General features: G+C 36.1%; 1 protein-coding gene across 1 annotated transcript; it reads left to right on the forward strand.

The window, feature by feature from the left end:
- Window positions 1-6,714: 6,714 nt before the first annotated feature.
- Window positions 6,715-23,848, forward strand: LOC114350140 (inactive hydroxysteroid dehydrogenase-like protein 1). Its single transcript, XM_028300798.1, has 6 exons — window positions 6,715-7,042; window positions 18,412-18,534; window positions 20,152-20,262; window positions 21,148-21,368; window positions 22,458-22,685; window positions 23,312-23,848. Exons 1-6 carry the CDS (start codon window positions 6,871-6,873, stop codon window positions 23,417-23,419), a joined length of 963 nt encoding a protein of 320 aa, XP_028156599.1. The 5' UTR covers window positions 6,715-6,870; the 3' UTR covers window positions 23,420-23,848.
- The last annotated feature ends 556 nt before the right edge of the window (window positions 23,849-24,404 follow it).

The following is a 24,404-nucleotide window of genomic DNA, read 5'->3' on the forward strand; positions in this document are numbered from 1 at the left end:
GACAGCTGACAGCATTGACAGTTGACAGCTGTCACTTGAGCAGTGTACATTTAATTTTCGTTCAAAAATTACGTGATAACGGTATGTAATAACGGTTATTTTTTGCTTTGTATGTCCTCAGTCCCATGTAGAGATGGGTAGTGGGTAAAAACCCATTTCACCCGATTGGGTTAAAACTGGGTGATTTGGGTAAAAACCCGGTTTTTACCCATTATCACCCATTCTGGTGGGTGAAAACAAAAATAGCGTTTTTTTAAAGTGAGAAGTGGTATTTGTTGCTAAGGGAGCGTTCTAGTGTTACGTAATGCAATCTGGGGGGAGAGGAGGTCTTGAAAAACGTTACAATGCGTTACAGTGGCGGAAGGACGGTTCGATTTCAAGTTTTTAAGCAGAAGTACTTTGTAGTTGGTGTTGTTATTTGTAACTTTATACCGTAATGTCATCAAAGAGAGAGTTTGGCATCTTTGGCATACCCCCCCCCCCTCCATGTCCTTGCCATGATCACAAATTATTGTGTTCGTACTAAATTTCTTCTAAATCGGTTCAACGATTCTTAAAATAAAACCATTTTATAAAATAATTGGTCACATGATCACATCATCATAACGTGATCAATTTTACGATTTGGCCACGATATGCATATAAGTGTTAAATTTGACTTATTACTTATTAATCAATAAACTTAAATGAGAAAAATTCAATAAAAATAAAGAAAAGGTACCAATTGCAATAATTATAAAATTATTTGTTTTCACCCGGTGTAAACACCCACGGGTGGAATAAAACGGGTTTTATTGGGTTTTTACCATCATGTGGGTTTTTACCCGGGTGGAAACCCATCTCCCCATGACCATAACCATATTCTTGAAATAAGTAAGTAGTTGAAATGTTAGCTTTCCTTAATATCATACTATTTATATTAACAAGATTATGTAGCAGAACATTTAACACCTGTATTCACAAACGATGTTTGCTTAAGTGAAACAGCAAATTGAACGCACAGCGTTGAATAGAGCTCTGTGATTGGTTCATGTGTCACCCTGTGCGTTCACGCGCACTGTGAGACCTCATTGTAATGTTTGTGAATACGGGCGTAAGCGGCTATTGACTGATAAGATCACACATAAAAAGTTCATTTAATATACAGGGTGTTAGGTAAATGGGTATATGAGCCGACACTAGCCTATGTTAACATGGGCATATAAATGGTATGGTGAAGTCAGAAATTTGATATCATCATTTTAATTTTTTTAATTTTCATACAAAATAAATTTTATAAAATCCGATTTGTATGAAAAATAAAATAATTAAAATGAAGATATCAATTTTCTGACTTCACCATACCATTTATATGACCATAACATGGGCTAGTGTCGGCTCATATACCCATTTACCTAACACCCTGTATAAACATACGCAAACAGTAAACGCGGAAAACATGTGACCTTCGCGCTAGTTCTAAAGAATACGAAGCTACAACGGGTAATGGTAAGAGGCTAAAATCACATACATTTATTGAGTAAATTGTCTGGACTTCTGTAGTAAGTTAGTAAGTAACTAAAACGTCTAGCTACTGACATCTTCGTAACTTTTAATGCTTGAAGGCTTTATAGGCTTGAAGGTAATTAAGGCATTAAATCGTTGCTTCAATAGTTATTGGATTGGATTCTCAAAAACAAACCATTATTCGATAAACAAGATTATGTAAATAGATCATTTATTTGCGAGACTTGCTAATTTGCCCATCCGGCCGAAGAGCTAAAGATCCTCGACATTGCACACACGGTTGCCCTCAGTTGAACTAGTCTCACGCAACGAGACGAGCCAGCAGCGCACGCGCAGCCGCCAAAATGTTCCAGATCGCAGTCTGTTTAGTGGCTATACTGGTATTCCTGGCAATCCTAGAAGGGATGAGATTATGTCTGTGCAAAAATAACGGGAAATTATCTCCTTTTGTCGGTAAGTGATTTTTTGAAATCGATATCTTTTTTTAGAGTAATGGCCGTCTGTTGTTAGCGTCGATGTTTACATTTGCTTTTGTCAACTTAACAATGTGTTATTTAAATTGCTCTGCAAACTTGCAAAGTGATTTAGGTGATTGGACAAAAAAACATCTAAGTACTTAGTACGAGTTTTCCTGTTTCGGCTGTTCTTTTTTCTTATTAACACATAGATAGATAAGTTGGGTTACAAATATATTTTATCTTTGATGTCTAGGATCACCGGCTTTTATTTATACTGGATTCCTGTAAAATTTTTGGTATCAATAATTATTAATAAATGACTCGATACGTGTACCTACATAAAACGTTTCAAGAACGTTATCTGGAAGGGATCGCTTTTTAGCGGGAAGACCGCCTCAATCTTTTTAATCCCCGATGCAAGAGGGATATTTATAATTAAGAATTTTAATAATGTTCCTATTCCATATTTTAATCTAAACCCTTTTGAATCTATGTTTTGTAAAATGTTTTATCAACTTATCTAATTCATCTAAAAACATGAATGCTTTAGTAATGATTAAACTAGAATAGAACCACAGGACAAGGCAGCCATCGTCTCTAAAGGCGCACGTTACAATATAATCTACAGTTTAATGATACACTAGGTCCAGTAAGGTCGTTCAGAATCGTTGGATTACTGACCTAGTTGTCTTGTGATATACTTCTTTGCAAAATGAAACTTAAAAGTAGTTTGACACTGTGCCTAGATATATTTAATAGGATCGTACCTAGAAAAAGGTATTAAAGGACAGTGCCAATCCATGTATGGAAGTTGGACCAAGTGCTGCCCAGAATGAAACGATAGTGCATTTTGTTCCTCAGGCCAATACTAATTTGTAAACCGAAGCGCACTGAAATCTATCCCTGGAGCTAGGAGAAAAAAAGATTTTTGTTTTGAATTATTTACATACAAAATATCATCGATGTATACGTACTACGCATAAGATTTCGCAATTGTGGCATTCAATAACACTTGCTACGTTGAACTTAACCATACTGCATCCGTACACCTTACTTTAGTACGACTTCGACATTCTTTATAAGGGATCAAGCGCTGTTGCAGTAGTTTGGTTACTTGACAAAAAATAATTATTTCCAAAATGGAGCAAGAAGTTTTAGCTTACAATAACTTCAATAATCGATTGTAATACACCAATAAATTGATTTTTTGCAAGTATAGAAAACTAAAACTTCTTGCTTCATTTTGGAAATAATGAATTTTTTCAACTTACCAAACAATTAAAACAGTGCTAGATCGTTTACAAAGAATGTCTAAATCGCACTAAAGTAACGTGTACGGATGCATTATGGTTAAGTTCAACATAGCGAGTGTTATTTAATGCCATAATCGCGAAATCTAATGCGTAGTACGTATACATCGATGATATTTTGTATGTAAATAATTCAAAACAAAACTCTTTTTTTCTCTTAACTCCAGGGATAGAATTCAGTGCGCTTCAGTTTACACATTAGTATAGGCTTGAGGAACAAAATGCACTATAGGTTGATTCTGGGCAACACTTGGTCCAGACCCTGGCACTATCCTTTAATATGTAATCTAGGCTTTGCAAATAGGCAAAATAGTTTTAGGAAATTTTATATTATTTTCGAAACAAAAACGCTTATTTATTTACTAAGTAGGCACGTAAATATTATTACTGTACTGCTACTTACCTAAAGACGTTGTTATGACGCATTTCTAACTAGCCTAAAGCCTAAGTAACCAATCACAAAATGCCAAAATAAATATGCTAAATCTTTTAATTTTTTATGATCATCTAACGTACTCACTACTTACGTAATCCTACTCATACGTAAATACTCGTTCGTCCAATTTACCAGTAGCAAATTCGTTTACCAAATTCGTAAGTAGGTACTTGTGGTATAAGTAATAAAATGCCAAGTGCGGAACTGTAAGGAGATGGAAGCGCCTATAAGTGACTGGAATAGTCACCTACCAATAGCCCAAATTAAAAAAAATGTAGGAGATATACAATATTGTTTGTAGGATCAGTTAATAGGTAGGTAGGTAATTAACACTTTAGGTAGGTACCTTTAAGTAGAGCTATTATGCATAAGTAGAACTCATGAAAATTTCATGAGCTTAACATAAAATAAATCGACCGAGCTTCGCTACATTTAAGAAGTCAATTTAACCAAACTCTCGTTTAAAATGTTTACTAAATACGACTACGATTTCCTGAATACCATTTTTTTGTTTATTAGCAGGTTAAATGTCGCACAACACGACCTAAAAAGTTAGTTTTCAGCCGGCTTGGTGATCGAGTTACATGAAATGTAATGTGGACCCATAATATGGTGGATCTACTTTCTAGCGATACCTTTAAAATTTTTTTTTATGATTCCTATTTTTTAAGACTGTTTGTTTGGATTTCCCTCTTTCATTAATTCTTCTGGTCCTTGCATCAAGTTAATTTTGTCAACATCAGGAAGGACTTTACAAAGTTATAGAGACTACTCTACGGGTGATATACAGCCCAGCTTAATTGCACCTGAAATTCAGAAGTTTCAGTCTCAGACTTCAGGGAGTTTTGCAGACATTGCATATTTACTTCAGTTTTCAGGGAGTTTTTTAATAAAGGGCTACCTATTATACTCACCTACACGACTTGTAGTACATACTTATATCAACATGGAGCAATAAAGAATTTGAATTTGAACGTTTGCAGAGTCTAGCTATGTGCGTGTGTGTGTTAACTGATAGTTAGAATTTTAATGATTTTACTATATTATTTTTTTTCATCTAAATTAATTATCTTTGTTTCAGGGCCAGTAGAGAAACTGAAAAACAAAATCAGAGGTATAAAAACATTGAGAGAAGAGCATGCTGGAGCTGAAGCCAGTCCCGGTGGGAGGAAGAGTGACATTGCCACTGAAACTGTTTAAATCTGTGTTGTGAATCTATGATACAAATAGGACATTATATTGTAGAGTTCGTAAACTTTTTATTCTTCTTTATATGGCTCTCGCGGATTGCGTTTAGCCACGACAGGAGTTCGTAAAATTATAAAGGGTTGAATATAAAAAAAAGTGATTTTGTTTTCGATAAGAAAGTTACAAAGGTATCTTGCGTTTTGCATTTGGGTGCCTTTTGGCAGAAGCAGAAGTGTGTACAAGAATACCAAAGTCTATTTAATACTGCAGCAATCGTCTAAAATGTAGATAATGAGGTCACAATAATAATGTTAGGGATACCCCAAGGTAGCATTTTCGGGCCTCTGTCTGTACTTAATACAGTATACGTCATAAATAAATAAAACAATGTGCCAGCATCCAAAACTACTTATTTACATTATTATCTTATTTCAAAATGTATTATTCGGCTAAGAATGTCATGTATTTAGAATTAATGCTAAGTAAATCAAGTAAAGTTATTCTGTCTGTTCTATAAATATACATATAGAACGTCTTATTTACAGATATTATAATTATAAATACAATCTTACTTGCGTCTTACTTGTTATAATAAAAAAATACTTATTACATTATGGCGTTCTTATTTGTTACCCAAGTCAGTGCGCAAATATTATTCTTTCATTTACACTTAAAGTAGGTACCTAGTTACCTACATAGGTATTCATGTAGGTAACTAGGTACCTACTTACTTAACATGTCTAATGAAAATCAGTTAGGTAAGTAATTGTCCAAAAACATACATAATAGCCATTTATTCTGTAATTATAACGGCACGGGCTGCGAATAAAAGACATCCTTGAACTTTATCATAGTGTTTTAGAAACCCACGATACTTTTCTTTACTAGTATTTATTTAAGGATAAGAATTAGGTATATTTTTGTTCCCGAGCAAAAATAAAACAATAATAAGTAAAATGAAGTTGTTGATTTCATATATTTTTAATAAGTAAGGGGAAAACTGTTAAGTATTTATATTTCATTTTCGTTATGTTAAAAAAATGTGCAGAATTATCTCAATCAGAATAATTAATTTATTTGCTTTGGTACAATAATTACACTAAAACACCACATTAACTTAACTTAAGAATGATACTCGTAAGTTAATAGTTTCTGAAACAAGAAACTTAATTTAAATTCGTACGACAAACAGCCAACCAAAGTCTCAACATTTAAAAATTTCGAGTTAAATTAATTAACCGGTTTCTACTCCGACAACCAACTCGAAACATGTTAATTATAACAAAATATTTTATCCTAAGACCTACAAAAAACAATTCAAAGACTCTTTCCGAATTCCAGAAGAGAGCGTACCTAGTGAGTAGAAGTGGAAGAAGCTGGTAGTCATTGAAAGAATCAACCCAAGCTAAATGTCAAATTACCATCATTCATGTTGAACGTGCTACATCAACCTTCCTTAAATCTCGTTCTAATCATAATAATCTAATCATAAAGTTCGTTCACAGTAAAACTTAAAGCGCCTACTCATATTTAACGGCAACAAATCCAACAGCTAAGATGTTGCTTGTAGAAAAACAACAATTTAAATGTTTATCTTATTTTATGTTAAGAAAAGTAATAATTTCACAGCTTAGGTAAGCACTAATCGTTTCATATTTCGAGAGCTTTTTTATATAAGAAATCTGTGAATAGTATTAGCAAGTTTGTGGTTTTTACAAGACATATTTTACATGTAGATATACGGTGACATAACAATTTTATGGGTCGATGTCTACTTACTTGAACAAGTTGAATGAATGTAGTGTCTGATTGCCGATCGCCTCTCTGCATTCAGTGCACGCAGCCCCGTCATGCGCATGCGACGCGTGTCGCACTCTGACCGATAAAACCGCGTTCCAATTCCAATAAAAGTGTAAACAAAGCATTATAACCGCCAGTAATTTATTCTAAAGACTGTAATAGTTTTAAAACAATGGTGACAATGCTGTTACTTCCCGCATTAACACTCCTAGGAGTCGTAACTTTAGTCTTCGCGCTCATCGACTCCCTCAGGAGTGTCCTGGAGCTGATCTCCTCATACCTAATGCCATACTTCTTGCCAGCAGAAGTAGAGCCGCTGACGAAGAAATTTGGACCTTGGGCTGGTGAGTTTAGATCTAATTTTATGTATCCGGCGTATTTGGTTTGCCAATGTTTTGAATTTCTAGGAAGGATAGGTCAGGGTAAAGTAAGTCTAGTTACGTAGTTATCTCGAGAGATTAGGTAGGTAGGTACTACTTACATATAACCACTTTCGGCGCAGACTGAGTCTTTACGATGTTTGGCTAATTGGATTGGGCAATTTAATTGTGTCCTACAAGGAATAACAGAATATACAAAACTTTTTGTTGCTATTAACAAATAAATAATTACTTACCTACCCATGTATTTCATAAATAATTTAGTAATTATATTTTTATTAAACTATCTAACTTGAAAGACAGAAAAACAACAGCGATTTACCCACTTAGTTACATTAGACATACTGAAGAAGATTCTAGATTCTAGATACCTACATAGAACTAGTATTATGTAAAATAATATAATATATAACATATTTTATTGGTTGTGATACTTGTGATATCCCACTGAAATAAATTCTTTCTTGATTAAGTAATTGTTTAGCCGCAATAAGATTGAGTGATAAAAACATGTTTTTCTACGTCGATTTGCGGTAGAAAAAGCAAAAAGAGAAGAGTACACTAATAAGAAGAGGAATACTGCAACTGCTCTTGCAGTAGGTAACCCGTTTTAGAGCATCCTTGTAAACATGGTTTTTATTTATTTATTGTGTCTGGTAGAGTAGGTATAATGACTAGAAGTGTACCCTAATTGTGTCTAGCTAGTTTATGATTTTCCAGTAAATAATAAAAAAATCAATAAAAGTTCTTAAATCCCTCCATAGTTACGTTGCTACTAGATACCCTCCCTAGGGTACCCTATTGCAAATAGCAATTTAATTAATTTTAATGCACACGAATCGACAAAAATAGATGTTAGAGATGATTGTCTTCCGCATTTATTGTTCAGCTTTTGTTTAATTACCTTGGAAGTACTCGCACGCCAAAATTGTTGAAGTGACCTTATAGACAAGCTTTTTGTTCGATTATTATTCTTTGATGATAGTCACGTTTTATGTGCATTAACAATTTAATCTTCAAAGGGTGTTCTTTTTTATTTCCGGAAAACCATGGAATAAAATTTTGTCTCATCGATGTTACTCGTTACGAAATTAACGTACCCTACTTATTTAACTTTTTTTTTAAATACAATAAATATTCTAAATTTCAAGAAACCCTTTAGGAGAGAGAGAATACAGTGTGTCCGGGCATGTAGTGATCAAACTTTAAGGGCGTAATCTATGGACAATTTTATCGATGAAAATACTTCGGGGCCTGACCCATTTCTCGAAAAATTACATCGATTTAAATTTTTAATTTTTAGTTTACACCTCTTCTTTAAAAAACAAGTGAAAGCGTGGGTAGCTTAACATTAATAGGCAAATATTTTATATCATGCGATAGCCAATAAAATTATATATTAGTAGAAGAAGAAAGCAGACAAGTTTCATACATTTTATGGGAGTAAGAATGGATTTCATTAGAAAAATACATTAATTTTTTACTTCTTTTTCAGTTATTTTCCAACACAAGAAAAACCAGGTCGTTAAGGTATGTTTTATTTGCATTGTATTATTAGTATTTGAGCTATTCTACAAAACGAATGTAAATTTATTAGTCTACGTCTATTAGTTTCGACGTAATTGTTGAACAAAGATACCCCTTCCCAGCGGTTTCCATAGCGCACGCGACATGCGAAAATGCACTGCCTGAAAGAATCACACAACCAATTCCGATTACTATGGAAACCGCTGGGAAGGGGTATCTTTGTTCAACAAATACGTCGAAACTAATAGACTTAGACTAATAAATTTACATTCGTTTTGTAGAATAGCTCAAATACTAATAATACAATGCAAATAAAACATACCTTAACGACCTGGTTTTTCTTGTGTTGGAAAATAACTGAAAAAGAAGTGAAAAAAGTAATGTATTTTTCTAATTAAATCCATTCTTACTCCCATAAAATGTATGAAACTTGTGTCTGCTTTCTTCTTCTACTAATAGACAATTTTATTGGCTATCGCATGATATAAAATATTTGCCTATTAATGTTAAGCTACCCACGCTTTCACTTGTTTTTTAAAGAAGAGGTGTAAACTAAAAATTAAAAATTTAAATCGATGTAATTTTTCGAGAAATGGGTCAGGCCCCAAATTTGAAGTATTTTCATCGATAAAATTGTCCATAGATTACGCCCTTAAAGTTTGATTACTACATGCCCGGACACACTGTATAAATGGAAATTGTAAATAACAGTACCTATTACCTAATTTCATTGTGTTGTTAATATACTTTCAAATTGAAACTTTTGTCCGAAAAAATATGCAGATTTTTAGTACGTTAGAAGGATTCTACAGCTTCTACTAAGCACATCACTAATATTTACATTTAAATTATACAAGTGTCCTAAAATTAGTACGTCACACGTCGTAACCAGAGCAGAGGTATATGTGCCTAAGAGGCATCGAACAAACCTAATTAATGTCTAAACTCCAAAAGTTTCATGAGTTTTGACATATGACCAATTTTAGTTAGGTATTTTTGATGAAACTTCTATGGCATGAAGCGTCTTAGACCCTTCTATGTCCGGTGTCAGTGTGACTTGCTAATTTTGGCACACCCTGTATAGTATAGGTAATCACGCGGCATTTCAGACTAGACAATTTACTATACTTGACCGGTACCGGTATTATGTTGTTTACTTGTAAGTTGACCTCTAAATTGATCGGTAGCATTTAAGTCTTATTTTTAGATTCGCATTAGATTCGCTTTAAGGAAACTGAAAGTGTAAATACTAGGTCACTAAAATAAGACTGGGTTTGCTAAGTTGATTTATAAATTTAATTTAAATCTAATCGCAAAACTACGGCATTAATCAATCGAATAATAATAGGCGTAGAGGTTAAATAGAGGGAGTTCCTGTATGAATTAAACAAAAGGATCGATTCTAAGTAGGTATGAAAATGCAACAACTTTCCTACAGGAACAACAATACAATATAATAATTATGTTTATTAGGTTAAGTTCAGTTTTTCTGTCCGAGCATCTTAAATCTTGCTGATCTTTCGTCATATTTTACAAGAGAACAATATGTAAAATATTAAAATTAATTTATTAAGTTTGCTAATATAATTATTGAGATATTGTGTAAAAAGAAAGCTTTATTGCTCGCATGTTTTACGAAGTAACAGTTTTTTTCAAGGTTCACGACCTGCAAAAACGAAAGGAAAAGTACTTATACGAAATTGATTCCAAAAAATGCGCAAAGTATGTCATAAATGAAATCATACACGCTTGGATGTAGTTAACAAAACTCTTGCGATGTTGCAGAAACGTGTTATTAACAATCGATAGCACATCAAGTAGCATCTTGCTGTCGTAAACTCGTAACAAATGTGATTTGCAGCAAAAATGTAGAGCCTGCGTTGTGCCGTCGAAAGTACATTACAGAAGGTCTGTCCATGAGGCTCCCATCTCTCTCAAGTTCTGAAGCTTTAAAATAACTTTCACTGCTTTCACTGTCAAAAGCTAAGGTGACGTTTTCATCAACAAATTCATTTATTTTGCAAGTAGGCTTATAAAGTTTTTTTACATTTCGTAAGCTTTTTTCTTTTATCGTGTTTTCCATAATAATTTAGGTGCTTTAGTGTAGCGTTAGTGACTGCAGCTTAGTAAGGTAATCCCTATGGCACGACGTCTGAAGTTCAGCTCTGAACTATCCTTATGTTGGGGTTATGCTTGTGCTGGGGACGCTGGGGTAGTGACATTTGGAATCTCGATTAAGGGAAAATCGGGACTGTGACCTATTATCACCTGGTAACACTGGGACGTTATAGGTGCCTCACACCGCACTCTACGAAATGTCTTAGCTACTCTATAAACGAACTCGGCTTCTTCATGTCCGTACATATTGCAATTCCAGGTCAACTTGAGCACTCTTACCTAGGTAAGATTCCCACGCTTACAGTTACTAACTCAGTTGTGTAGAGTCAAGGCGTGATGAGCAATCATTTTGCAAAGTGCATGTTTAGTAACTAACCTTTAGATAATTATATGTTTATTAGAGATATTAAATAAAATATGGTTTCAGAAATAAATAGGAGAATTGAAGTAATTAAATAGTCCACGCAGATGAATGACAGAAGATGCGAAAGACTCATACATATGTACCTAGCTCTACATGCATGTGGAAACCTTTAGCAAACCCTAATGTCATCTCCACACTATGCTAAGTGTAGCAATGGCGTCCATACTCCATGGGTTAGGTACGCATTTACGCCACACGCTACAGGCGTTAAATGATTTGACACAATGTGCAGATTTCGCCATGCTTTAGCTTTACAAAGAACACATACGAGTAAACCGCAAACTTGAGGCATAAACACGAGTCAAAATAAGCGCTTCAAGTGTTTGAAACTATGTTTCATAATAAACATCGATTTGCTACGACATTAAATAAATAATTTGCGGGACAACTTTCACGTGTGAAACGTGACTAAATGGTAATTAAATAAATATTGCTCAATATTAACTTTGCCACGACTTCACGTAGGGATGCATTTAAAAGACATCAACGCAATAATTTTTCTTGCTAAATCCATACCTACACTCAAATCACTCAATACCCTAAGACGCACAGTCAATATGTAACTACGAGTATATCAAAAATTATCTTAGATATTGTAATGATTTCGACTTTGATTTTAACCAAAATTGAGATATAATTTGAGGGGATTAAAGGTATCCACTACCTACTTTACTATCTGTGATTGTGCTATAATTGATCTGGCAAACCTTTTATTATTTTTTCAGTATGGCATAGTGTATGACCGCCACCCGTGACCTGTGAAACTGTGAACATTAGTCGTGTGAGTCCCATCTCCGGGCCGATCATAAACGCTCAGTTCCGCAGATTGTGTGGCAAGCGAATGTTGCAACAGTGATGCAAGCATCGCTCTGTAGTGCTATACTGCAGTCAGATTATTTTAATAAAAGTCCGATGACTCCACTAGTTTTGCAAACTTTTTGTCATCATGCTAAAATTAGATTTCAGGTTTCGTAGTAAACAGGGTCTCTGTTTGGCTAGCTGTCTATCCGTTGTCCTTGGCGTAGCTCAAAAGCTCTCAGTCTAGACAAGCTGTAAGTTAGTTAGCATAGCAATACATAGTTATACTTAGTTACGTAATAGAATAAATGTTCAAATCTTTAAAAAATTGAAAAAAATAGTATAAATATCTTGGAAAACTCTATATCGATACCTAAGTTATTTTATTGATAGCAAAGTAAATGAAACACTTTTCGGAATGTTTTTTTTAGCCGACCGCAATAAGAAGAGCTATTAAATATAACATTCAAACGTCAAATAGCCATTTATAGCTGAAATATTATATCATGGATGAAGATGAAGATAAATATCCATCGCAGGTAGAAATCTGCGGTCGATGTTACACGTAATTGTGATTTAGTGGCTGACGTACTAACTGATCAATAAATATTTACAGAAACAACTAGGTACCTCTACCTAAATATTGGTTTTGTAAACTATTTGCTTAACAATAATATAATTATACCTAACTAATAACTACATAGGTATTCTATTCTACACGGCCAATGCCACCCTTGATTCAGAATCACTTTATGTAGATCCTATTTATTAATATTTATTTAAAACCTACATAATATCCTTAACTACTTATGGGCGCCAGGAAGTCTTTGTTGTCCTCATCAAGACTATAATAAAATGGTAAATCTAATAACCTAGAATCGTACAGACGAATAATAAGTTAATAAATATTTGGTGTTAATTAAATGACCTTTCAATAATAGACATACTTATTAGTAAACGTCTTCTCTTTTAGCATTATTGAAATTGAATCACAATTTGGAAATCGCCCCACCTACCTATCTCAAAAAGTTTCCTTTTATCTTTTTAAGGCCTATTCAAACCTGAGCGATATTCGCTGCCGCTGTGGTAATACTCGTACCGCGCGGGTTTCGCTCAGGTATTTAGTATCAAGTATCGCGGCTAGAGCGACCTGAGCGATATTCGCTGCCGCTGTGGGTAGAGGTACATACCGCGCGGGTTTCGCTCAGGTATTTAGTATCAAGTACCGCGGCTAGAGCGTTTTCTCTGCCGCAGACGGTAGCGAATACCGCTTAGGTCTGAACAGTATTATTACCGCATACCCACTGGGTTTTCTCTGCCGCAGGCGGTAGCGAATACCGCTTAGGTCTGAATAGGCCTTTTTAAAGATTCTTACAGTGCTAGGGTTGCGAGGATCTCGCTTTATGCCTCTCTAACATAAAGTTAACAAGTCGAGTGCCGATGGAAGAGCTTACATAACCGATGACATGAACTGTTGCGCAAACGCACACGAAACGCTCTCTCTTTTGGCTACATTTGGCACAGCCTGTCAATGTATGAACAATACACCATGTCATCCAATTTTAATAATAGTGGTAGGAATAATCGGTATGTTAATAGTAGTTGAATAATTATAATGTTTTACTGCTAATAGGTTAAGATTAACTAGAGCACTATTAAACTGGTCATAAAACTTAATTTAATTAGTTTTTTACATAAGTGCAGTGCTGGTCAGATCAGTGTTGTCAACCAACTTCTTTCTGTAAATGATAAATGGGTTTTATAATAACGACTGGTCTCATGGTCTGGTCCTTCAGGTTATGGGGTTCCCCTACCGAAAGATTTACCTACTAAGACTTGACGGATCTTCCTTGGTGCCTTGGAATGAGGCCTCGAGTTGAGTGTCCTTAGGCTTGACACCCTGGAAATCATTTGTTTCTAGGTTTCGTACCAGCCAATAGGGTTTGCTTTTTTTATTTATTTAGGACAAAACCTTTTGTAACGAGTATTCAGCAAGCGGCATTATATTCCAGGGGAATTAGGACCGCCTCCTAATTCTACGTTGATGATGCGCAACAGATCCTTTTAGCAATAAGCAGTAGTGATAAATGCTGACCAAAAATCTACGGGCAGCGTATACACATAGCAAATCAAAATTAAGTAGGCATTAAGTCGATTATCGACCTTGAAAATCTTGTTAGGGAAACGCGAAATAAGACTGTTAGGGTTATCGAGAGCCTCTGAACTTTTAATTCAAATTAAACAACTCCGTTTTGGCAATCTATGAATTAGAAATCTTGATGACCTTGGGTTTTTTAATGGATGCCAAAATGGTCACCCACTTATCAAAGTCAAAATAGCTGTTTTGACTATTATGTAAACATGTTATTATTACGTAGTAAGAATCATCGGTCTATCTGTTATTAAGAAGTAATAATGATGTAAGAGCTTTCTGAATAAAGTAAAAAGTAAACCACACATTCTTACAGCTTATCAGTTTAGATGCAATGGCAGGTTAATATTTACAACTTTGATGATATTAGGTACACCTTAAACGTTGTACGGAATAGCATAATAGTTTAGTGACACGGATGGCTAGTAAATTGGTAATAAGTAATAACAAGTGTGTACTATCCTTAAATAAATAAATCAAGTCAGGGCAAGAGCTTGACATTTTGCAAATTATGCAAGCTCTTTTTGGCAAGTTGTGTAATGCTGCAACTTGTTCCTTCAGTGGCAGACAATAATGGCGACATCGACATGGCGGATCAAGGACTAATCGGCTACATTTTAACTATCCTTTGCCCGCGGCACGGCTTGTGCTTTCAGGTAATCAAAGACATTTGTCTTTATTTCCCATCGAATTGGAATCGTCATCTCTATGCAAAACCTTCAATAACAGACACATAAAGGTATAATTTTCGTCGAGTTCATTGAAAAAAGAGTGTACATAGTTAGTAAACACTAATTGCTATGAATCTTTCATGAAGCTAATTGACAAATGTCCATAACTTTCTCGGTGATTTCCAACGTCATTCAGCGTCAGACTTTTTGTTATGCTTTTTGAAACTGACTGTTCTTAGACTGATCCTTAGGACGAACAAAATGAAGCTCGTGTACTTGTCACTTTTAATATTGAATTGTATTCTATCTAGGTAGAATAAACTTTACATTCATGGGTTTGAATACTCCCTTCTTGCAACTGTACTGAGTTTCTAACAGATTTGTATTTAAGTAAAAAGCTATAAGAGCTACGTGCAAAGCCTTGTCTAGAATATTAGACTTCCTAGTACTTAAGTTTTTGTGAGTGGGAGCCAGAGCATGTCCGCGTGAAGCGAGGTCGCACGCATCAGTTTGTGGGCTCTACACCGCAAAATAACTGTTTATTGGCAACAATAACAATAAAAATAAAAATGTACTTTTATAATTTTACTCTTGACAACCAACTCTTGTTATGTGTAATCAGTGTAATAAAACGTGTTTGTGCGGAAATAAAATAACAATAATGAGACCAGCGCGCGCCTGTAGGTAATCATTTTATCATGGTGTCTGCCTGCTTCTTTCAACTGTATCCAAGACCACTAGCAGTAATAAGTAATACCTACTTAGTTTTTACAGATAATTATCATAAATAAAATTAAATAAATAAATATAGCCTAGTTGCTAATTGCTATTTAGAAAAGTCACGAAAATAGGTAGTTTTTAACCGCCTCTGTGGTCTAGTGGTAAGATCACCTGCTTCAGACGCAGAGGTCCCGGGTTCGATTCCCAGTGGGGGCAGATTTTTCTGTTCGGTTTGGTTAGTGGTAGGGCTTGTTCTAAGTCCGCCTGGCTAGCTACCACCATCTTACCTAAGTCTGTCGCCATAACAACAATGTTAACAGCTTTATTGTGTTCCGGCAGTTAGAGGTAAGATAGCCAGTTCCTCCGTGGTTGAAGATTCCGGGTGAATCTCGCTTCCACCTTCGGCTTGATCGTCACTTACCATCAAGTGAGATACAGGCCAAGAGCTTCCTCGTTGTGGATAAAAAAAAAGGTAAGACACCTCTTCATTCAATATAGGCTCATCCATACATTTTGTTGAATTTTCTAGTAGCTCTATTATTGCTGAGCGCTATTCGTCCAAGTTGAGCACCTGGAAACTTTACCGACTCTACTACTTGGAACAATACTTGTCAGCCCACTTCATTCGATCTGATCCGATCCGATGTAGTGGCCTAAGCAACATTCAACTTAAAATAAAAAAACTGTAATAATTAAAATGCGCATATTATACAGTGTGAGTCACGTTAAAGTGTACATATGAAAATAGATGAAACTAGACCTATTTTTGTCGACAAAAAAGAGGTCAAAAAATTTTTGAGATTTTTTTTTAATTTTTTATAGAATTTTTTTTCTTCAAATTACTTATTGTAAAGAAAACGTAATAACTTTTAAACTAAGCGGTATATCCTGATAAAATAAAAACAGTAATAATGCTAAATAACAGGCGATACTAAAAAAATACATAAAATACACAAAAAAGGTCAACAAATAATAAAAAAATATACTTTTTGAAAAAAATCCGCTTAAAAATTCGTGTTTTTTTGGTTATTTTATAAATTTCTCCAAAATTTTTCGTTTTACGAAGGTAATATGATAGAGAATAATACAAAGTAATAAAAATTACGGTTATAGGGGCATTTTTTGGAGAAATTTATCAAATAACCAAAAAAACAGGAATTTGTAAGCGGATTTTTTTCAAAAAGTATATTTTTTTATTATTTGTTGGCCTTTTTTGTGTATTATATGTATTTTTTTAGTATTGCCTGTTATTTAGCATTGTTACTGTTTTTATTGTATCAAGATATACCGCTTAGTTTAAAAGTTATTAGGTTTTCTTTACAATAAGTAATTGGAAGAAAAAAAATTCTATAAAAAATTAAAAAAAAATCTCAAAAATTTTTTGACCTCTTTTTTGTCGATAAAAATAGGTCTAGTTTCATCTATTTTCATATGTACACTTTAACGTGACTCACACTGTATAATAAGTACTTCTTGTGTTTGAAAAGACGACAGTGAACTCCAATTTCTTCTAACCCGGTACGTTTCTGACATATTACTTTTCTCTATGGTTTCTGAGACCCAACCCAAGGTCGTCCATTTATGCTTAGGTATTGAATGATCTAACACCTACAGACTCAGAGAATGGCTATGCTTTGATGAAAACAGGCTAGTCTACCTGACTATTTTTACCTAACTGTAAATTCGGGTGGAAACAGAAAATCTGTAATTCTATACAATTGATGTGTAGATAGCACGTGAGTGCTACTAATTACTCACGACTATTTTATGTAAATAATATTCCAATGTCTATGTTTATTGACGTCATTACGATTTGCAAATACGCGACGAGCAGAGGAATATAATCATTACATGAAAAATCTCATTTTAAACAAAAATAATAAAATAGGCTTACTTTTATGTCTTATTTAATTTTTTAAGATATTTTTTTTTATACCTCTTGCTAGAGCTTATTAAAAACAGGCACAAGCATTTAGGAAAAATGTTAATCATCATTTTCGCGAAATTCTAAACCGACCTAGCTCGTTTAAGATAATTATAAAATTAAAGCCCTCCGCAATTTGTGGTGTGACATCGAGATTCAGGGCAATCTGGCCGTCAGGCTATCGGGCTCAAGGACCGGGTGCCTACGAGGCTTCGCCCGTTACTTTTAAGGAGCCCTAATCATTGTGGTGGTTCTGGGTCACTGATTATGGGCCGTTAGATTACGATGTTGCTCGATTATTTCATAATCTACGTCGTAGATAAACATACTCGTAGATTCTACGAGTACCTATGTTTAGCAAGGAGGTCCTTTGCAATAGAAGTTGTAATGCACCACTATGTATGTATAAATGACGGTAACCAGTAACGCACTTACCTGCAGTCTGCGAAACAGCCCACGCTTTCAGCCAGCACATATATGAGGGTAGATGCGCTATGTATGAAATCACTTTGAATCTTATGGAGGATTTTTCTTCATGAGCACTTATGGACTTTGTTCTTTGCACATAAATAATATTATCACAGCAGTTACTTAGCACACAGAGTACACTTTAGTATGAGTATTGTAATTTTCCACTTGGTTTAAAAATTGTAAAAAGGTTCCGTTTGCAGTTAAAATGTTTTTAAAACAATGACTTGATTGGTTCATCGCGCGATGTCAGAACTTTCTGTTGTCCAGTCAAATTGCTCCACCAAACCACAAACCAAACAAACGACTAGCGCCATCTTTAGCGGCAATTCTGTCATTCCCGAACCTGAACAACAAAATGCATCCGGAAGTCATAATAATTACTTTTAATTGATGGTAGTTATCGTGAGTGGTGGAGTTTGCGTAAGTCACATCCGTACCTAATTGGTGTAAGGCATGTGCCATACAGTGGGATAATAGTCTTCTCTGTTTTTAAAAGACTTCTAAAACTATGTTTCTTCTGCTTTGCAGCTGTGACGGGCAGCACGGACGGCATCGGCAAGCAGTACGCGGCGGAGCTAGCACGGCGCGGCTGCAACCTCGTGCTCATCAGCCGGAGCCCCGACAAGCTGAGGGCTGTCGCCTCCGAGATTGGTATGAGCTTGCTGATCGACGCTTCTAGATCATCAGCAACTGTAGCGGTTGAGGAAGGCGTCGGCAGCAGTACGCAATACGCATTAAAGAATTGAGTATGCGGTGGGACTGGTGCGGCGCGGCTGCAACCTGGTGCTCATCAGAAGAAGCCCTGATAAGCTGAGGGCCGTCGCCTCCGAGATTGGTATGAGCTTGCTGAAATGTGTTTGGTACTAATCGACGCATTAAAATCATCAATCACTAACAACTGTAGTGGATGAAGACGGCGTCGCAAGCAGTACGCGGCGGAGCTAGCACGGCACGGCTACAACCTGGTACTCATCTAACGCCCGATTCCCATATTCAATCCTTGTCAAATTGAATTCAGTTTTAGATTATATTTCCAAAATTTTCGATGCATTTACACTTTAATATTGTTTAAATAGTCTTATAAACAATATAAAAATGTAAAAACATCAAAAACCGCAGTTATTTTGGCCAAAAACATATTAAAATTTGACAGTTGACAATCCAAATCCGTATAATTTGGATTAGGATTGAATATAGAAATCCAGCATAAGATTGCTCTGTGCCTGCTGAACTACCTTGATGATCGATGGTTTAAGATCATTAGCCACATGAGAGCTGGCACGGCGCGGCTGCGCATCCTCGCTCATCAAGCAGATGGCGGTGGTCTGTGAGATTGGTATGTGATGAGTCTAAACGATACCTTGTTGATCTTCTCAATACTGCAATTCCTGTTTAACCAGGATACAGCTTAGCATCCGATGAAACCCAACCAGTGAAGGTTGAATAGTCCCGAAGGAACGCTAGTCATTTCGAGTGCATCCTTTAATTAAGTTGAAAATAAGCACTTAATTTTGAAGTATTTACATTAAAGTTATGTAAATGTTGTGCAACAGAATCCCTTCTCCACACGATCGATTTTAAAAACACTTAAGGCTGGGTTGCACCATCTTACTTTAACTTTAATAAACGTCAAAAATCTTTCAAACTCCATACAAAAAGCACCGGTTATAGTTATAGTTAGGTGGAGCAACTTAGCCTAACAAATAACAATACAAAAGCTCTGACTCGTATACGACAATGTAAAGCAAATATTATTATGTTATGCTGATGTATAAAGTCAACAAAGAGCAAATTTATGAGAAGAGCAAAGATTGACATGAACATTCATATTTGCACGTTTAAACAGTCAGAACAAATGTAACTACAAAACAACATATCAACGCTGTGAACGAGAATAATAGATGGTAGTCAAAAGGCTACTTCGTTCAGTGTTGATAGGTAGGTATTTCGTAAGTCTCTATTTTTTTAAGTTTGTGCAAATAGATGTCCTAGGCATACATTGCGTTACAAATGTAAATGCTGAAATCTATATAAATTCCTACAAGTAAACCTGGAGAGCCAAAATATTACTGAACTGGAAAAAGACGCAGCCACCCCCTCTGATTTCGATTTAACTGTTGCTCCCTTGGGGTTTGGTTTACATCCACAANTTCCACAAAACTATGCCTTGTCTTGTTGTCTTGTAGAGCTATTATTTATGTCCGATTTGTCCGGGGACCTTGCATTTCACACCTCCTCTTAATTAACTACTGTTAATAATTCTTACAGAGAATCAGCACAGTGTCAAGACGAAGATTGTTGTGGCTGACTTCAGCAAAGGGGCCGAGGTGTACGGGCATATCGAAGAAGAGCTCAAGGATATCCCATTGGGCATACTTGGTGAGATTAATGTTAAAATCATATTAAACCTACGTATTTTACAGTAAAGCCTACTTTTAAACCTTATATTTTATAATAGGTACCTCGCGTCAGTTTATGCTTTCTTGAAAATTAATGCGCAAATGATTTGTATTAAGTATTAAACTTTCAAAAGTTAGAGTCATACTTAGTCAAAATTTCTTTATTTGTTCTAGACTATTTACTTTAGGGCTGATTTTTCAATCATCAGATATCTTTTAACAGAAGAATAAACTTGTTATTTTGACACATTTTCCATACTGAAACTGTCAATGTGCTAAATTATATTAAATCTTCATTTATAAGATATCTGACGATTGAAAAATCAGCCCCTAATTCAATAGACAAAAGATATATCACCTTAAAAAACACTTAAAAAAGATAGATCTTGCCCTTCCTTGCTCTACGAACTCATTAATTCGTATACAGCGAATCAATTGGAAAATTATGCACGCGTCACCTTTGACCTAGGTGCTAACACTTCTTCATTAATTTTTAAACTTTATCAATGCGTCACTTTTGACCTACCACTTTTTCATTTAAGTTACATCATTGTGTCATTTTTGACCCCTTCTTCATTAGCGTGTGTAATATCACTGCATAATTTTCACCTAATATTTATTGTTCATTAAATAGGTAGTTATATCATTGCGACACTTTTGACCCTACTTCTCTTCGAAGCTCTTGGCTTATGTTGAGTACATACTTATGGAACCTGATGGAAAGGATGCCAAATGTTAAAGGTGTATCGACTTCCTCAGCTACAGAGGAATTCTGGTTATTTGTCTTACCTCCAAATGCCAAAACAGAATAATACATATACAGCGAGTAGAGCATTTCTTAAAATATGCGACATCCATCTTCCAGTGAACAATGTGGGCATCAACTACGACTATCCTATGGCGGTGTGTGAAGTCCCGACGTCGAAGGCGTGGGAGCTGATCAACGTGAACATCGGCGCTGTGACGCTGATGACGAAGCTGGTGGTTCCTCGCATGGTGGCGCGCGGGCGCGGCGCCGTTGTCAACGTGTCCTCGGGCTCCGAGCTGCAGCCGCTGCCGTTAATGGGAATCTATGCTGCCACTAAGGTAAAAATAGAGGGAGAGAATTGGATTTGACATGCCGTGACGTAGATGAAGAAGATGGTGATTCCTTGCATGGTGGCCTGCGGGCACGGCGCCGTCATCAACTTGTCCTCGAGCTCCGAGCTGCAGCCGCTGCCGCTGATGGGAATCTATGCTGCCACTAAGGTAAGAGGAGAATGAGAGAAGATGCTTTGAGGCGCTGTAACGCTGATGACGAAGCTGGTGGTTCCTCGCATGGTGGCGCGCGGGCGCGGCGCCGTCGTCAACGTGTCATCGGGCTCCGAGCTACAGCCGCTGCCGCTGATGGGAATCTATGCTGCCACTAAGGTAAGAAGAGGAGAGAAGTTGCTTTGAGATGCGGTGACGTTGATGACGAAGCTGGTGGTTCCTTGCATGGTGGCCTGCGGGCACGGCGCCGTCGTCAACGTGTCCTCGGGCTCCGAGCTGCAGCCGCTGCCGTTAATGGGGATCTATGCTGCCACTAAGGTAAGAAGAGGAGAGAAGTTGCTTTGAGATGCCGTGACGTAGATGACGAAGTTGGTGGTTGGTGCTCTGCGGGCACTGGGCCGTCGTCAACGTGTCCTCGGGCTCCGAGCTGCAGCCGCTGCCGCTAATGGGAATCTATGCTGCCACTAAGGTAAGAGGAGAATGAGAGAAGATGCTTTGAGATGCCGTGACGTAGATGACGAAGCTGGTGGTTCCTCGCATGGTGCTGCAGCCGCTGCCGCTGAAAGTTATCCACGCTTCCATAGTGACACTGGCAAGAGACCTCTACCCTTCTCGTTTTCTGCACTGTTACAGGCAAATGAATATCTCATTAGCATTGTTTATAGGTAAGTATGTACTTTTAAACATGAGTCATAAGTTAAGTGAATTGTCTAGTTATTTCACTCGTGATTTTCGTTTCGTTGAACATGTTATTTTGGAACATAAGCATTTAAATGAAACTAAAAGAAGTTAAAGCAGAACAAGAGTAGTTTTGTTTGTGGCAACTTAATCATTAGTTAGGGCAAAACGCGCAAAATATGCCCTACTTCCACGCTAGCCTTTCCAGTCTGAATTACAGATAATTGGTAAAACTTTTCTTTCCAGGCTTACGTGCGCAGCCTCACATTGGCCCTCCGCGAGGAGTACTCATCCAAAGGGGTCTACGTCCAGCACCTCTCACCGCTGTTCGTGTCGACGAAGATCAACGCGTTTTCGCAGCGGCTGCTCGACGGGAACCCGCTGGTGCCTGACGCTGGGACGTACGCCCGGCACGCGGTGGCGTCGCTGGGCCGCGTGCACAACACTACTGGCTACTGGGTGCACGGGCTACAGGTGAGGTTTACTATGATTTCGACTCTGCCTGTTTCTATCACTTTAATCATTTTTTTTATCCACAACGAGGAAGCTCTTGAGGGAGATGAAAACGCTTCAGAATGAAAGTGAAACCTTCTCTACCTGATACGACGCCTTTGAGTACATTGAATATTCAAGCTCAATAACTCTGAACTCATTATTTTTACAAGTTATCGATGGCTTTTAAGTGGCAGGCAACTGTGTCTCCTTCCTTTTTTCCTACCATATCTTTTGCCAAATCAAATTATAGAAGGTACATAGGATGAAAAGCATCTACAGCCCAGTAATGTTTTGTCTGAGATCTAGGCTTTGGTTCCAGTTTTAACACACATAATGTGAATTCACTTGGTGAGGTTGTCCTGGATGTTTTTTATTTTATTTATTTGGAAAAAAAGAATAAAAAACATCAGGCTTAACAATCGAAGTCGAAGATAGAAGAATAACAGCGCGTACAACCTCTTATTCGACGTCATTGTGTTTGCCATTTGAACTGTATTATTCAGAGCTCCCTCAACAATATCATTAAGTAAGTAGTGCGCTCCCAGATAGATGTCATGTCTTTTTTACTATGTTTGTAAGGTTAATAATATTGGTTTCTTTTGCAGTATACATTAACTAAAGTTGCCCCGGAGTGGCTCCGGACGAAGATCGGCCACCGGCTCAACCAGCAGTTCCGCGAGGAGTATGAAAGAAATAGAGTCAAAGCAGAATAATTATTTATTTACATTTAGTGCATTTTCTGTCTAGTACAAATTAAATACTTACATGTAAACAAATTATACCTCTATGTATTTATACAAATGTTAAAAATGCAAAACCGATTCTGTTTGTATCTTCCACGAAGTTTGAGCCTTCGGATCGGAACCGATTTTTAGCGATATTAAACTTTTAAACTTTGGTTTTTTTAAAAATACTCGTAGTTGTAAAATAGGTTTTAAAAGTCGTTACTTTTCTACATTTCTAATAATATGGTTGCATATGAATAACAGAAGCTTTTAATTACGTAATTTTTACAAATATCAAATCTGTGTGTGGTATCGTAATCTGCATACAAAATGTAAGATTTGAATGATGTGTAAGAGTTTATGGTAATTGTTAAAATAATGTGATATTATTTTTTGTTACATAAAAACTAAGATGTTTTATGGTAGGTATGTCATTACATAAAAAGAAATAAAATAATTTTCAAATATAAATATTGTTTAAAATAATTACAATTGTTTTATTCTAACTAATAAAAATAATAAATTGTATTGTTGAAATACTATTTTATAGCCTGACCAGGAACATAAAAACCCTGGCATAGAGGCGCTTCAATTGCATTTGATAGTGCAACACTGAGTACAGTCGTACCTGTGTTAAATTAATAGGCTAAATTTATGTATCAGGATTCAGGATTACGGGCTAATTTGATATTTTCATAAATTAACGAAAAAATATTAATAAAGGTAACCTGGTTTAAATAAATTAAATGAAACCATCAATCGAGCTAGTAGGATTTTTTTTTCATCAATAATCAAATTCAGAACTTGAATATTCAACTGCAATGTCTGCTCATGAACGCTTCAAACTCGGTACTTCTTTCCCAATTCCATAAAACTCAAAACTGAGAAAGTGACAAAAAACTTTAAAATAGGTAGTTGAAACAAACTACAGCTAATTTTCATAGTAGACTGTACTATACGATAAACATGTCAG

This window comes from Ostrinia furnacalis, unplaced genomic scaffold (genome assembly GCF_004193835.3).
Source record: "Ostrinia furnacalis isolate ACB-3 unplaced genomic scaffold, ASM419383v2 OfSCF0786, whole genome shotgun sequence".
Classification (NCBI taxonomy): Eukaryota; Metazoa; Arthropoda; class Insecta; order Lepidoptera; family Crambidae; genus Ostrinia; species Ostrinia furnacalis.